Source organism: Lagopus muta, chromosome 1 (genome assembly GCF_023343835.1).
Source record: "Lagopus muta isolate bLagMut1 chromosome 1, bLagMut1 primary, whole genome shotgun sequence".
In the NCBI taxonomy this organism is placed as follows: domain Eukaryota; kingdom Metazoa; phylum Chordata; class Aves; order Galliformes; family Phasianidae; genus Lagopus; species Lagopus muta.
In genome coordinates this window covers 129,572,473-129,588,317 of record NC_064433.1, presented here as the reverse complement: position 1 = coordinate 129,588,317, position 15,845 = coordinate 129,572,473, and the positions used below count along the sequence as shown (strand labels likewise).

The following is a 15,845-nucleotide window of genomic DNA, read 5'->3' as shown; positions in this document are numbered from 1 at the left end:
ATCAACATGTAGATAGGGGCATGAAGTGCTCGGGCTCCATGCAAACTGCAGAGTTATTAGCAATTCAAACCAGAACAAGAAGAAATGTTGAAAATCTAGAAGTGGCAGAGAGAGTTTGTACCTGAGACTAAAGGCTTTGCTAGCTATTATCCAGGTGAAAATATCCTGAGAACATTTGAATTTAAGCTCTTATTATATTGATATTTTTCAGAACATTAAAATATTTCAACTTCATCCCTGCCTAAATGAGGTGAAAGACTACTTTGAGATAAAGAGTGAAATATATTAATGTACTTAAAGACAAAAAAGTTCTTGGTTATATTTTGCATTGCATATTCATGAAAAGCTACTATGATGATTCCAGAAACACTGTTAGGTAAGTAGAAGACTGCTCATCTATCTTTCTATAAAAAGAGAGATATACATTTCAATTAAAGATAAATATTTCTTCAAAAAAACTGAAAAGTGAAAAACAAAACTGTGAAAAAGCCAAGAGGCTTTCAAAATATTGAAAGCAATAGAAACATTATTTAAATTCAGATTTAAAATAGATATCTTGATTAATGCTTCTAAGAGCAAAGAGCTATTGATCATTGGATAGATGCTGTAATCAGTTTCATCAGGATTTATTTATAAGCTATCAATGGTAAAATATACCCTAAATATGGAGTGTTATATTATTCATTTGCAGAAAATATATCATTTTCTAGCTATCTATACTCTGAAACTGCTGAAACTTTAAAAAGTAAATAAAATAATGTTTGAATTCAGACCTCATCTTTGATAAATTGAACTTGACATGAAGGTTATCCAAGATTTCATATTTCTCAGAAGAAGCAGATCTAGACAAACTGGTCATTTCACTTCCCAGATGAAATCTCTGTTCAAATTCGGCAGAGCTGTTGTCCCATGAATCATCATCTGTGGTAAAATCTGGGTTATGAAGACCCATGCATGGCAACCTGTCACATATTTTCAGTAAAGAGAAAATAAAACAGTAGTTTATTTCAACAGATATGAGATGCAACTGATCTTACATATGCTTAGCTTCTCTGTAATAGATTTTAATGGAAAAAAATCATATAAAGATATTTATTCAGTAGAGACTGAGCTCCTCTTGATGGCACAACTAGATAGACAGAGAAGCAAAAGCCTTATGATGTTTAGGTGCACCTGAAAGAACGAGCATTTTGAAGCACCAGACATACATGCCTCTGAATTTGATGTGTAATCCACAAGAATAAGAATCCATCTTATAGCTCTACTGTGTCTTGAAATGCACCTAATGCAACACAATACGAAGAAAATGAGAGCAACCTGCAGTTGCTTATCCCAAGGTATCTCTAATCAACCTGACCTGCGACCTTACATCATTCCCTATCTCATTTATAGCCCCTTCTTTCCACTCAAACTACTTCAGAGTAATTCTCTGCTCACAACTTCTGACATCCACTTTATTTCCCATTAGGTTTGATGTCAGAATATAAGAAAGAACCATGCACAGTTAAATAGAAGAGAGCTTAGAAAAAATGTATTTTGAGTAAAATGAAAGTAACTCACCCATTTTCCTCTGAGGAAACCTTCAGCAGTGGTGTCTTCTCTGTAAAGCAAGTGGTTCTTGACCTTGAGCTGAACAATTTGGAAAAATTGAAGTGGTATCTTTGGAGAGGGGAAAAAAAGAACTGTAAGTCTGTAGTACAATGATTCACTATGGTTCTACAGAATAATTTGCTACACACACATCTAACTAGTTCAATGTTATGTAGGAATGGTTTTCTCTTAGCTTGAGGTTTTCACAAAGTTTGAACTAGTCATAGTAGCTACTCCCTTGTAGTCATGGTTGACTGCATGAGTGAAATTTACCTTATCCTAGAAGTGATGTCAAAAACAGTCATTGAAATTCTCTCCAAATGCCAGATGAGCAATAGATAAATAATTCACATTTAGATGTTTACATTTTACAAACCTAACTTCATAATGGAAGATTAAAACTAAAATATATTCCAACCCAATCCATTCTATGATTCTATATAACTTTGTGCATGCATGCTACATAAAAACATAAAATAAAGGATAATTTCTGCCATTTGGAACACAGACCAGAGAAACATACAATCTCTCCAGCAACCATGTCACCCCCTACATTAGGGAAGAAAGCTTTATCTGGTGCACAGTTGTTTCCAAAAGACTCTGTCCAGTCTTTATCCTGGTGCTGCAGTAATTAAGTAAGATACGGAGATTAAGCTATATCTGGCCATATTGCAGCTTAACATATTTAGTAAGTCTTTTACTAATATATAAATCCAAAAGCTTAAGAAACAGTTGAAGAGAACCAAGAATGACAAAGGGGGTTTAATTTTGGGGCAGGCTTCTGAGAGAGATGAAATAATTGAGACATTTAGAGCAGTTTCCAAGACCTGGCTTTTCCAGGGGCATTTCCTATTAAAATAAACATTATTTAGATGAACATAAATTCATCCAATTCATAATTGCAGGCCCTCACCACCAGAAAGTCCCAAAGAAATTTTCTAGACATGCAGCGAATATACAGATCTCATTACTTCTGGAGAGGCCTAGATGCAATGGTCACAAGAGCTGCGAGGAAACACAAAATGACTTTTGCTATTGCTGGACTGTGATCAGTCCAGAATAGGGCCACAGAAATTATCAGGGAACTGAAGTATCTCTCTTATGAGAAATGGCTAAGAGAGTTGGGGCTGTTCAGCTGGAGGAGAGGAATCTCAGGAGAGATCTCATCAATGTCTATAAATACCTGAAGAAAGGTGCAAAGAGGCAAGCACTTCTATGTGGCACCCAGGGCCAGTACAAGAGGCACTGGGCAAACACTGGGACACAGGAGGATGCCTCTGAATACCAGAAGCATCCTGTGCTGTGTGGGTTACAGAGCAGTGGCACAGGCTGCCCAGAGGATGTGGGGTCTCCTCCTTGGGGATCTCCAGCAGCCGCCTGGACATGGCACTGGGCACCCTGCTCTGGGTGGCCCTGCTGGAACAGAGACTGGCCAAATGGACACAGAGGGCCCTGCCAGGTTCAGCCATTCTGTGATCCTATCAACCTCCCATTAATGAATCATCTTGCTTGTTTAATTGTGCTACCAGTTCAGAAGTCATGCTAGGTGTGGAGAAGATGCATGTGGTTATTTCAGCCAGGAGTGTCCACAGCCCTCATACAAGCTCTGCTTTAGGTATTGTGTTTGCAGTCTCAATGAAAGAGAACATAGTGTTAGAGAGAGACTGAACTATCCAATGCCTCAGGTGAAATGCAAAACAGATTAGAATTCAGGTGCTACATTGCGCTGACAGTTCATCTGTGAAGAGATGATTGCATGCTCCAAAGTTATTGAAGTGCTTCCTTTTATAAGTAGGAGAGCATAATTCACACAAAATGCCTAAGTGGACAAACTGATACTTTAAAGCAAGTGCTATTCTAGTCTTATCATAGCCTTAGATGTGAAAGATTACTTAGAGCTTTCACAGAATGAAATCCATAAAGATAGTAGAAATACTATTATGACTTCAAGCATGTGTTCACTGAGTACTGCCTGTATGTTTCTGTTTAATCCTGGCAATCCGCTACCTTTGAAATCTGCATTCAAAGGTGGCACAGTTAATAAAAATTCTGATGATGGTCCTTGAACTTGCACACTTGGAAATTTAACTGATGCAAAGACTGATTGACTGATTCTGCTGCTAACACACACAAAATAATAATGGTTCCAAAAAAAGTATAAATTATATACTGCTCTAATCTAACCTTGCGTTATTCACGTCATTAAACATTACAAGCTTGTTTTTCTTCCTTTCCTCCTGGAATGTGTGCAAAATCTAAGAGCAGTAACCAGAAAACTTTCCATAAATGTTTCCATTTTCTGCTTCATTGCTGGAAGGTGATACCAACACTGCCTTATCTATGTGTATATGTATAAACATAGGCATACACAAGACAATCCTTATCCTCAAGAAACAGTGAGGGCAAAGGACAGTATTCTGCCACCACAAACCCACTATATCCACTGCAGTGTTGAGGTATGTTAGGGGTGCAGAGTAGAGACTCCTCACACACAAATTCTCACATGGATGAAAAGGAAAGCAGAAGGTGAAACAGCAGATCATGCTGTCTCTGTGTACACAGTTGCTTGGTAGTCACATATGAGTTTGGAAAAAAAAATTTTGAAACTGCTTTTAACCCAGTAGGTTTCCACTACTGAGATGAAGTGCTGATAGCAGAATGGCTGAAGTAGCTATGAGACTCTGGTAAATTCAGAATTGGCAGTTTGTTCAGACAAACTTGAGTGAACTTGAAACTTTCAGTTTCAAGACACAAGAGCTGATATATTCTGCTCCTTGCCTGAGAGTGCATGGAAAGTATTCATTGCTACCATGAATGAGCGACCACCAGTCAAACAGTGCTGAAGGGCAAAACAACTACAACAGTGGCAACCAGGAGACAACCAAGGCTTGGTGGAAGATAGTTGAAACAATTTAATCTGAAGTGAATCTTAGAATCATTAAGGTTGGAAAAGACCTCCAAGATTATCTAGGCCAACTGTCCACGCACCATCAATATTGCCCACTAAACCATATCCTTAATACTACATCTACCCTTTCCTTAAACATCTCCAGGGACGGTGATGCCACCTCCCTGGACAGCCTGTTCCAATACATCACCACTCTTTCTGAAAATAAATTCTTCCTAATACACAATCCAAAAAATTCATAAACATAGTTAAAAACATCACCTTCTTTCTTCTGCATATCTGTTATTCTCACTGGCTAGTGTGTCCCTTGCAATTAATTCTCAAATGGGACTATAGGTCTTCACAGGCTGACGAGAATGGCCAATACAGTAAAACTTGAAAGGTTCTTCAGAAAAAGAGAAAACCATTAGTACAGGACAACATCAATTTGCAGAAAGTAAAAACGCATGGGCAAGAATAAGCAGCAGGAAATAGCCAGGCTTCACAAAGCAAAAACAATTAGAGGAAAAGGAGGAGAGCTTCAAGATCCCCATGATTTGATTACTCTAATTAGAGTATGAGAGTAATATAAATAATAAAGCTAATTAGTTATAAACGACTCTTGAAGGCTGAAAGCTCTAGGAAGAAAAGTTGGAAAAAACATCATGAAAGAGTAGCACAGACTACAATAGTGACAGTCATCCCTGAATGGAAAGCCTAATGTGAGCACCCCTGTGTATCTCCCACACTTTCACGAAGACACTGAGGCAGGATTTGGTCATCAGCTTCAGATCTTTTGCAAGCAAAACCTAGGAATGCCCAGAGACCCTTTACTATTACAGAAGCAAGTCTGCAGTGCCTAAAAAGCTATTAGCATCATTCTCAGGACTCCTCAGTCCTGCAAGCAGCTTTCAGTCATGACACTGTGTAAATGAGGAAAAGAAATCAGAGTGATGTATTTCTCAGCTGTGCTCAGTCTATACTGACCAAAACAGCTGGAAACTTTGTTCATGCTTACTTACTAGTACAATCTATCTCTACCAATCAATTCAGCAACTTTACCAAGACACTAATTACTAAGTCACCTGGCTAGCACAACATTACAGATTGGTCTGCTTCTAGGATTAAAAGACTGGTCTGAATTTATACTACTGTGATGAGATAGTAAACAGGATACTAATTTTAATCTCACAATTCAGGGTCAGCAGTCATTAATATTTTAAACATCACATGAAAAGGTGTGAAATAATTGAATTTTTCATGTGTTTTTATATGCATATACAGATAGACCTTCACATAAAAAAATAAACATTTATAGCATACTTTCCTTCCAATAGGGTGGGAAAAAAAACTGAAAAAGATAATTCTACAGAAACACTTTCATTCTTCTGAGTCACCATTCCATAAAATTAGAAAGCATTCAACCAACCAAAGTCTTGGAAAATGTATTTGATAAGGATTCTTTCAAAGACTCATAAAGCACCACTTGTACAGAAAGAAACAGGTAGAACTGATAGAAAAACAAGTAGTCCTGCTCACCCCCTCCCCCCCATAGTCACAGGGGTGGTCACATTCCTTGTCACGTTTTTTCAGCTGGGCATGGTTTTTCTTTTTTTAATTAAATCTTTCAAACAGAAGATTGTTCTTAACCACTTAGCTACTGCTGTGACAGCCTTGTATGCAGATTTTGGCTCTCTACACAGGAACGTGAGTTTCTTCTGCGTTTTCTGAACTTCTTTCTTGCAAAGTCATACCACTGCTAATCCTTCAAGCAATTACAATTGTTTCTGTCTCCATAGTAACCCAGAAGAGAAATTAGCATCACAGGAGGGCTGTCCATAACGCAGAAGATAGAGCAGTTTCCTCCAAATCATGAAAGTGTCCGTAGATGAAGCTACAGCTGTCTGACAGCAGCTGGAGAAGGATCCCATTTATACATTACAAAACATACGGATCTGAATACAAACCAAGTGCATTGCAGAAGCCCCCACAATCTGAAGATATGCCACTGCTCACAGGCATGAGCAAAGCTCACACTTTTTGGTGGTAATTTGTACTTCATTACAGCTTCTCATTAGAGATGTGACCAATCTCCTACACTCATTCGGGAAGTTAAGGGAGAAGCAGGTTCCCCCAACCTCCAGGACATGCAGAAAGACACAAGGAGAGCAGAAGAGGAAATGAAGGGAAGTGAGACTCTCCAACTGTACCCACTGATGGGATGACAACTCTTCAGACATTATGCAGAATCAGTGGCATATAAACGCTATAACAACCAGCTACCATGTTTCATTAACTGCAGATTATTGCTTCCAGTGTCTACAATGGACTCTGGATGAAGTCCACACAGAGAATTCCATTCCTGCCCTTGAACATCAGACCTGACCTAGACTATATGGACACTGACTTTTCAGGTTTTTCCTAACATGATTATGCATGCCCTTCTGAATGAAAGAAAAAAAGAAGAGTTTGTATTAGGAACTATTGTTCAGCAATAAGCAACTTTTTAATCCCAAGTACTCCAAAAGAAGCAAGCATCCTACAGGAATCTTAGGGAAAAAAAAGATCACGCTCATCCTAGTTAGCTGGCAAAGACTTAAAATACTTGGTAGGTTTTGCTGGAGCCTGTTATTTAGCCTCATATTGAAAAGATTAATCATGCCAACACAGTGCATTAAGTTTTCACTCTCTATAATAAAAAGCATACATTTTAAACAATGGAAAATATGATGCCTCATCTGCCATATGCTAAGTTGTGCATGCAAGCGTTGGCAAAGGAGTTATTTCTATGACAACAGCAAGCAAAAATTCTCACTTAATAATTCTACAGAAAGGATTAGGTCAGAATTGAGGAACTGCACATGGAAGCATTGCCCATTGGACATCAAGAGTTTGGAATGTAAGTTATTGAAGTATTAATTATATAAAACATTAGAAGAAGAATTACATCAGGAAAAAAAAGAAGTGTTAGCATACTTCCCTGAATTAGTAGTCACTAAAAGCTTTGTAAGTGTGAAACTCCCTCTTAAACCAAAGTTCAGGTGTACTATGAAGCCAAGAGATTATAACAAAGCTAAGCTAAGTTTCCTACAGGAGGAGACCTAAATATGAGAGACAATTAGTCATGTAGGAGGTTAGTAACAACTGTAAGACATCAATTTATCATTTCCGCATTGTTATAGGCTAAAGACTAATTTGAGAAACACTGTCTTCTCTGATTGGAGAACATTTATCCTCACACCAAGTCATATGTACTGAACTAATTACTTTTATTATAAGTGTAAACAAGCATATCACGGAAATAAATAGAAAGACTCCTTTTTTTAATGGAAAAGAAGAACAAAACTGAAAAACAAAAAAGAAAAATACACAAAAGCAACCCCATAGCAGCATTTGACCACATATTTAAATTAAAACATATTCTTCCAAAAGATTTGGTAGTTGTTAATACCAAATGAAATCCACTTTATTTCACAATATTTATGTGGTACAAACTGTGCAGACCAAAACCATAGCATTCAGCTTCTAAACATTAAGTGTAAACTAAACAGCTGTATGCAAACATCCATCAACATCATTATATGCACACATAATATATACGCCCACACGTAGACACAGCCCTCCATCGTGGTTTGTCCTCAGTAGCAGTACATCATGGGGGAACTGTTATGAGTACTCATCACAAATGAGGTATGGTCAACTGAGATTCTAATTGTCAAGGGAAGGATCAAAGACTTCACAGCTCACTCCTCTAAACAGGTTCCAGACATCTTCTGATGACTGTTTTATGTAGCTTCAACTAAATCAACAAATAACCTCTCAACCTTTTAAAAGCATGCACCATTAAGATGTCATAGAAATTTAGCAATGAAAGCATTACTTAATGCAGACTCATTTTCTCTTTGAATTTCCTAATTTTCTATAAAACAGGACTGTACAGGATTCCCCAGGGGACTGTGGTAGTGGCACTAACTGACAGAATGCAAGGGGCCGACAGGTCTCACACTGAGAAGAAACTGCCATGCCAAGTCCCCAGGCAAATAAACAACACACTTAAAAAACATGTAGTGAAATGTATGCTGAGCTAGACCCAGATATAAGTGGATCCCCTGTAGAGGGCATAAGCAGTGCACTGACTTCATACTCTTCTGCTGGATCGTGGGAGGTGGACGTGTCCCACAGTGACGGAGGTGGCTTCTCCTTTATTTGTTCAGTATTCAGCTATTTGAAGAATTAAGGCAATTTAAGTTCAGAAATAGCTTGGAAAACAGAATGTTTCCTGTGTTTCTTTTATTTCTTTTTTTTTTTTTTTTAATCAAATCAGCCTTTGTAGAGTTATTGTACTTCCCTGTAAAATGAAATTTTCACATACCTCCAGGACTTGTGAGTTCCTTTTCCTCAAGAATCTTTGCTGCCTCTGCCAGGGGAAATCTCCATCGACTTCAGGAGAGATTGACTGGGACCCCACTGCAGTGACTAAAGCTATAAGAAAATACTTAATCCTGAAGCTGCTCTGAAGCTCCTCTGACTCTACCTAAGAGGACTAAGCTCTTACTTTTCTGCTCCAATGCTATGGTGCCACAATGACTATCTGCCTTACCAGAAGATAGTTGATGAGCCATCAGGGCTGTGACCTCCCTAACCAAGTCCCACCCCACAGCAACAGGTCAGGGAGCAGGGGTGTCTGGGACAGGGACAAGAGCCTGCGCAGAGCTTCATGACCACATAGCAGAGACACAGTGATGGAACAGATTCAAAAAGGCCACCCTTTAAAGGACTGAGGGGTTGTGCTTTTTCTCTATTTTCTGCTTCAGCAAAGAAAATTGGAAAGAGGCAGCATGCAAAAACTGTGGATAGTCTGAAGAAAATACATTGCAAGAGCAGGTACTGCAAAACAGTTTAACTGTTAGAGACTGCCAGTAAGCTGCAAATTTGAAATAGGCAGCAGTAGCCAGGATTGGTAGTGGTCCAAATTCAAAAAACCCTATTCCTTTACAGATTACACAGATAACCTGCTAAGGGTTATTATTCTCAAGTAGTGAGGGACATGCAGAGAAATGAATCCATTACAATTGATCAGCGTCTCTTCAAGCATGGCTGTGCTTGTAATACTTCAGCATGTACTGACAGACTGGCTTTTAAATGCCAACTTTTCTCTTTGGCAGTCACCACAGGATTTTAAATTAGCCAACTCTGACGCCAACAGAATTTATGACAAATAATGCACAGGGGGATAAAACAGCATGGTTTTTCATAGTGCATGAGGCAATTCCAAGACTCTGGAAAGTTAAGGAAGTGGTCTCAACTTGAGACTACTTTATGTTTTAACTTCCTATCTGACCAGAGCCTCTTAAAGATGCAATCTTGGGAACTGGGATAACAGAAACCTGAGCAGAAATACAGGTCAGAGAAGAACCTGGATGATGTGATCACCTCACAGCAGCAATATGATGTTTTACACTCAAAAGTCTGGAGAAAACTATGTTCAAGAATGAAGACTCTCTGCAAGATTTGATTAATTTAAGGATGATGTAAGAAAAGGATGTACTTATAAGAGGAAGACAACTGAGTACTCAAAGTAAGGGAACACTTTCCTACAGAAGGATGAAACAGGATTATTTTGATATGGTTTTAATTAACCGAAGCAATACACTGACAAACTGCCACACGTAATCAATTTTATCCTTGCATACTTTAAATTTTGATTAATAAGTTATTCACCCCAGCTTTGGAGATTGAAAAGAGTAATTAGTAAGTTATATTTAAAGATGAAATCAAAAAGAGGTTATTGTTCTTCTTTTATAAAACTTTTCTTTACAAATTACTGTTCCACATGTTTTATTTCAGGAATTTGGAGGTACATTATTTATACCTGCAACCTCTAAAGAAACAAAAGTAATTTGTCATGAAAAACAAAGTACTTTCATTGTTTAGAGTGGGGAAAAAAAAAAAAAAACTCATTAACAACATGAAAGAAATTGTGTTTGGCTTCTTTTCCTGGAGAGCTGTTAGAGGGAGGAAGCAAATGCAAGCAGCACAATACCCTACAGCTTAAAAAATTCAAGCTCTCCTCAAATTATGCTTTATTTTCCATGCTGGATCTCAACTACTGTAAGATTGCTGGGAATTTTATTTTGTCTTTTGGCAAATATACAAAGGCATCTCTGAAAGTAACGCCTCCTGTTTTATGATGTTGGCCCACAAGATCAAAGGTGGATGTAGGTGGTTTGGCAGTAGAGGATGAACCTTCCCACCAATATCCATTACGTTTTGTTGTCATGCAACAGATGGCAGCAGAGGGGCAGTCTGACAGAATGGAGTCTGACAAGGAAGTGCGGATGAAAGAAAGATGTGTCTCTGAATTTGTCCATGATGGAAAAATATGGCACCCATTGACATCTGTTGATGCTTGCTGAAAATTAACGGAGACCAAACAGTGGGTATGAGCACAGTGAGGTGGAAGGTGGTGAAACTCTGAAAGAGTGGGTCACCTCCACTTGTGCAGATTTTTTACAAGCATGGCACACAGGCTCTTGTTCATCACTGGCAAAAATGCTAATGGAGATTATTATTTTGAAAAACAGTGTTTTGTAGCTGAGAATTTGCTCTATCAGCGTTATTGCTTTCTTTTTATCTGTTGCAGGTTTCATGAAAATAAATAGGAAACACTAACAGAGAGACCTACATAAAATGAAACAAGGGAAGTTCAAGAACTTAGCCTCATATCTGGTAAATAATCAGGTTCTCATAATGCCTCGCACCATAACTAGGACAACTAATTTGGACTTTACTTAGATTCTGATCTCTGATTCTGGATCCACAAAAAATGCTGAAGTTCTCTCCACAGCTAGGACAAGAGACAATATTCAGAGGAGGCAGAGAAAAAAAACAGCAGGAAAATTTAAAGATTAAAAAATAATTTGTACGAGTGATGTAGTTATTATCTACTGAAATAATACTATTAAGTTGATTAGATAATGGGATTTTTTTCAGTATAATTTAAGTCCTTCAATTATATTTTTTCATTATTTTCGTTATAATGAAAGTATTAAAATTTCCTTTTTAAGACTATGGCTAAGTGTAAAACAGTGAAGGTATTCACACAACTTTGGCCATCTGAAGATCTCCTCTACAACAGCTGCAGTCACTGTCAGGAGACAGAGCTCTTCAAATCATTTTCCTCTCATCTCTAATGTTGTTTTCATGCTTCTTTTTAATGTACTTTTAATTTGCTCTTAGATTACAACTCTTTTTGATACAAAAGATTTTTCACCAGAAATGTTAATCTGTATTTACTAGGAACATAAAGCCCTATGAACAAGTCCCACCAAATATGATTTCCTCTTTCCTAACGAGTAACTTCCAAAGAGTAAACCCATATCATTAGTCACTGTATTCATCTTCAAGTTGAAGCAGAGATAAATTTTATTTAAGAACTGGAAATCCTCAAAGAATAAATTAAGGAAACCAGGCAGAAGAAAAAGGCTGCTGAGAACAATACACCATTGGCTGCCAACATTTGGAAAATATTTTTTAAATAATCCAAAAAGAAATCCAGTTTTCTCACAAAGATTATGCTTTTCCCTATAACAGTCCTTCACTAAAAGCATTGTAACATGTTAACACACATGGTTTCCATGCTTCAGGAAGTTTATTTCACAGTGTTGTGTCCTGTTCTGCTACCATGCTTCTTTCTTATGACTTTAAACGCTTGGTAGGAACCTCGGACTACAATGTCATTAAGGAGCTATCTGATTTATGTTAACAAAGAACTTTAAAACACAGATTTTTGATCCAGTACCAATGAAAGACAAGTTTGAAACGTAAGATTCAACAAACACTCAACCAATGAGAATTATATATGATGAATTCTAAAGAAATTCTGAGAATGTCCTTGTCTCACCTAAAAGGAGAATAAAGAATAACAATACTATTTCAGCTTCCTTCTCTCTTGATTCAAGCTGTAATCATTCTCCACAAAAGAACATGCTACTGTGCAGTGAAAAAGTCAACAACTACAAAAAAAGTAGCCTTTCAGAGCTCAGAAGGAAGTTCATTTTCTACTTGGCAGATACGTTTGTTCCAGCAATATGTATATCATATTTATAGATAGCAATGTGGTTCTTATCATCACATAAATGCCAGATTCTCTCCTCTCAGATGCTGCATTCCTTTTGGACCTATATATAGTGACACTTTTCTTACTTTGTAACCTCACAGAGGCAATTTCTTTCCATCTTTCTCCTGACCTTACATATTCTTACATAACATTTCCTATGCATATTCTAAAAATCTTCACCCTCCCATGATGGAGGTGACCTGAACATGGCCAACCATAAAAAAAAAAAAAAAAAAAAAAAGATTGGATTCTGCTCTGCAGACAGACTTTGCATCCACATGAAAATTTCTGGCTATCCAGACATGAGGTTACATAAATAAAACGTCATTCTGTGCTCCCAAAGAAGAACAAAAGAGAAAAGAGAGAGCAAATCCATTTTGCTGGATACAGAAATATAATTCTCCAGGAAGATAGTACCTGCAGAAAATGGGAAACCCCATGCTGACACAGCTGCCCGTTTCTGTCAGCTTCTTTCTATATTTTCCCTCTCATTAAGGTAGAAGGCTCCAAGCTGCTAAACAGACAGGTGAAAAAAGCAGCAGATTGTTACAGATGAATTTTACTAAAGAAGAAAGACCAATGTGACTATCTCCAAGAGCAGAATAATTGAGACAAAGAATCTCTGTAACTGGTCCCGTCCTGGTAGAGGTGTCATGGAACACAGCAAATTTGAAGTGTAAAAGATAGAATAAAGTTTACTGTGCTTCATTTCTCCAAGAAGGTAATCTGCCTGAATAATTTTTGAAAATCACATAAATGACAGCTTTTCAACAGGAAAAAAAGCAAAGCCTGTCCTTTGCTATACGTTGGACCAGTTACACAGCTGATGATTGTAAGTATTAAAAAGGTTTAGTGTTCCTAAGGTAAGGGCATCTCCAAATAATAGAAGACTGAAACATACATCACATGCATGAAAGCTGGATATAGTGTTAACAAAACACTGCTTCTCACAAGTATTTTTTTAATGAAACAGTGACAGGCTATTGCCAGGATAAACAGCCACTGAACTAACAAAAGTCTTTTTAATAAGGTCTGTACAAGTAGTTTGCAGAAAGAAATTATCAGTACAGTGTGACATAGCAGGAAATGTGAAGGGTACTCCAACAATATGGAAATGTAAAGAAAAAGAAGGGTAAGTATGTGCTCTAGGCAGAGCAATAATGAAGAGTTGTGTTTGTTGTTGTTGGTTTTTTTTAATAGAGAGAACTGGAGAGATGCAATAAGATGACCAGCAGCAGTCATAATTCTTTAAAGTTATAACACGTTAAGTAGCTCTTCTGCTTCTCAAGAGCCAACATGGAAGGATGTTTGTTCCTCTACACAAAAATAACAGCTTTAAAGACCAAATGATGACATTACGCTTAACTCGCGACACTTAAAAGTAGGTTACACTTGGTAAAAAATTTTGTTTTTTAAAGTCTATGAGAAGTAGAAATATACTTTATGTTAAGGTCATGCAATATGAAAGTTAACCAGAAAAGTGTAAGAACTAAAGCTACAGGAATTAATTCATCTAGAAGCATTATGTAAGTGTAAGCTGGAGAAGGAAAATATCATGACGCACGGTAGAGCTAAAAGACTAAACTTGAACTTAAGACAGAAGCGTATAGACATATTTTCTTTTTTTAAAGGCTACTGATTTAGAAAGGCAGGATAGACACCATCAGCATTTCTTCTTCATTGCAATAGGCCTGGTCAGAATCTCAACCCTGTGGTGTTATTGCAATTTATATATTAATTTAACTTTGGTCAACAACCAAACACTGTAACCTCAATAGGACAGTTAAACTAAGGATGCTAACAAGCATCCTTCTTGTTAACAAAGACCAAATGTGATATAGGCAATGACACCAAAACACCTAGTTTCCAAAAACTGTGCAATCTGAGTAGACAACTGGTGCCTGATTCTATATACAAGTAAAAGGATACTGTTAAATATAAGGAACCTGGTGTCAATACTTTCTGATATCAAGACAGGGATCTCTTGGAAAGAGTCCAGCGGAGGGCCACAAAGATGGTGAAGGGCTTGGAGCATCTCTCCTATGAATAAAGGCTGAGTGAACTGGGTCTGTTCAGCCTTGAGAAAAAGGAGACTGAGAGGGGACCTGATCCAGGTCTATAAATATCTAAGGTGTGGGGGGCAGAATGGCGAGGCCGGACTGTTTTCAGTGGTGAATGGAGACAGGACAAGGGGAAATGGCTGGAAACTGCAGCATAGGAAGTTCTGCACAAATGTGCGCAAGAACTTCTTTACAGTGAGGTGACGGAGCACTGGAACAGGCTGCCCAGGGAGGTGGTGGAGTCTCCTTCTCTGGAGATGTTCAAGACCTGCCTGGATGCCGACCTGTGCGACCTGCTGTAGGGAACCTGCTTTGGCAGGGGAGTTGGACTCGATGATCTCTGGAGGTCCCTTCCAACCCCTACAGTTCTGTGATTCTGTGATTCTGTGAAGGCATCTGTATGACCTAAATCTCCCTAGATTCATACAGTGCTTGACAAGTATGAAGAGCCAAAATTAACTTTTTTCTATTTTACCTAAAACATTTGTTCAATTGTGTATAACTGAAAAACTATATGAGCAGTCCTCCTCTAAATTGTACATATATTAATACATTCATTAATTGCCTGTGATGTGGAGCTCTTGTGTGTTCTGCCTCACAAATATCGTACTTCCAGCAGAAGGTAAGTATGACAGGTCCAGTGACATTAATGGAGCTCTTTCAACTTCAGTTGTCACAGCAATAGCTTCAAAATTGTGATTGATGTCCTACCCATACACACAAATATTTCTGAAAACCTATCAGTCTTTTCTGCCAAGGATAGTCTGTCTTCTGAAAAAAAAATAGTCTAGTTGGAATATTTCTGGCCCCATAATCCTCTTCAGTACTGTTATACAACTATGAACAGATTTGTAATGAGGGTATGTTGGTATTTAATTTATGGTTAAAATCAATAGCTTTCCACAAGCTGATGATCAAAATTTTTACTCTCTATTCTTTACAGTTTCTGGTTTAGCTCATTTTTGGAGACAATTTATTGCAACACTTCTGCATTGAGAATTTGGTTGTATTGACCTAGACTAAAAAGCAGTGGAGGCCACCCCATACAGTACACAGGGCAACTTGTCAAAGAAGCCACATGCTGCTAGATGTTACAGAATTGCTTATTTACATAATGCTGTAGCACAACCCTGCTGTTTAGATTACACAATTAAAGACACATCAGCCAAAACAGAAATGGGTTCTTTGT

General features: G+C 37.8%; 1 protein-coding gene across 4 annotated transcripts in view; it reads right to left on the bottom strand.

The window, feature by feature from the left end:
• Positions 1-15,845, bottom strand: part of OCA2 (OCA2 melanosomal transmembrane protein) — a 165,638-nt gene that overhangs the window by 129,840 nt on the left and 19,953 nt on the right. For 2 of the 4 annotated variants that reach the window (XM_048963932.1, XM_048963925.1), the window contains exons 3-4: positions 1,561-1,659; positions 774-962 (exon numbers count right to left, since the gene is read on the bottom strand). In XM_048963932.1, the coding sequence (XP_048819889.1) occupies positions 774-962; positions 1,561-1,659 (288 nt within the window). Of the gene's footprint in view, positions 1-773; positions 963-1,560; positions 1,660-4,759; positions 4,884-8,849; positions 9,098-15,845 lie in introns of those variants that run through there. The other 2 variants (XM_048963953.1, XM_048963943.1) reach the window with 2 other exon arrangements.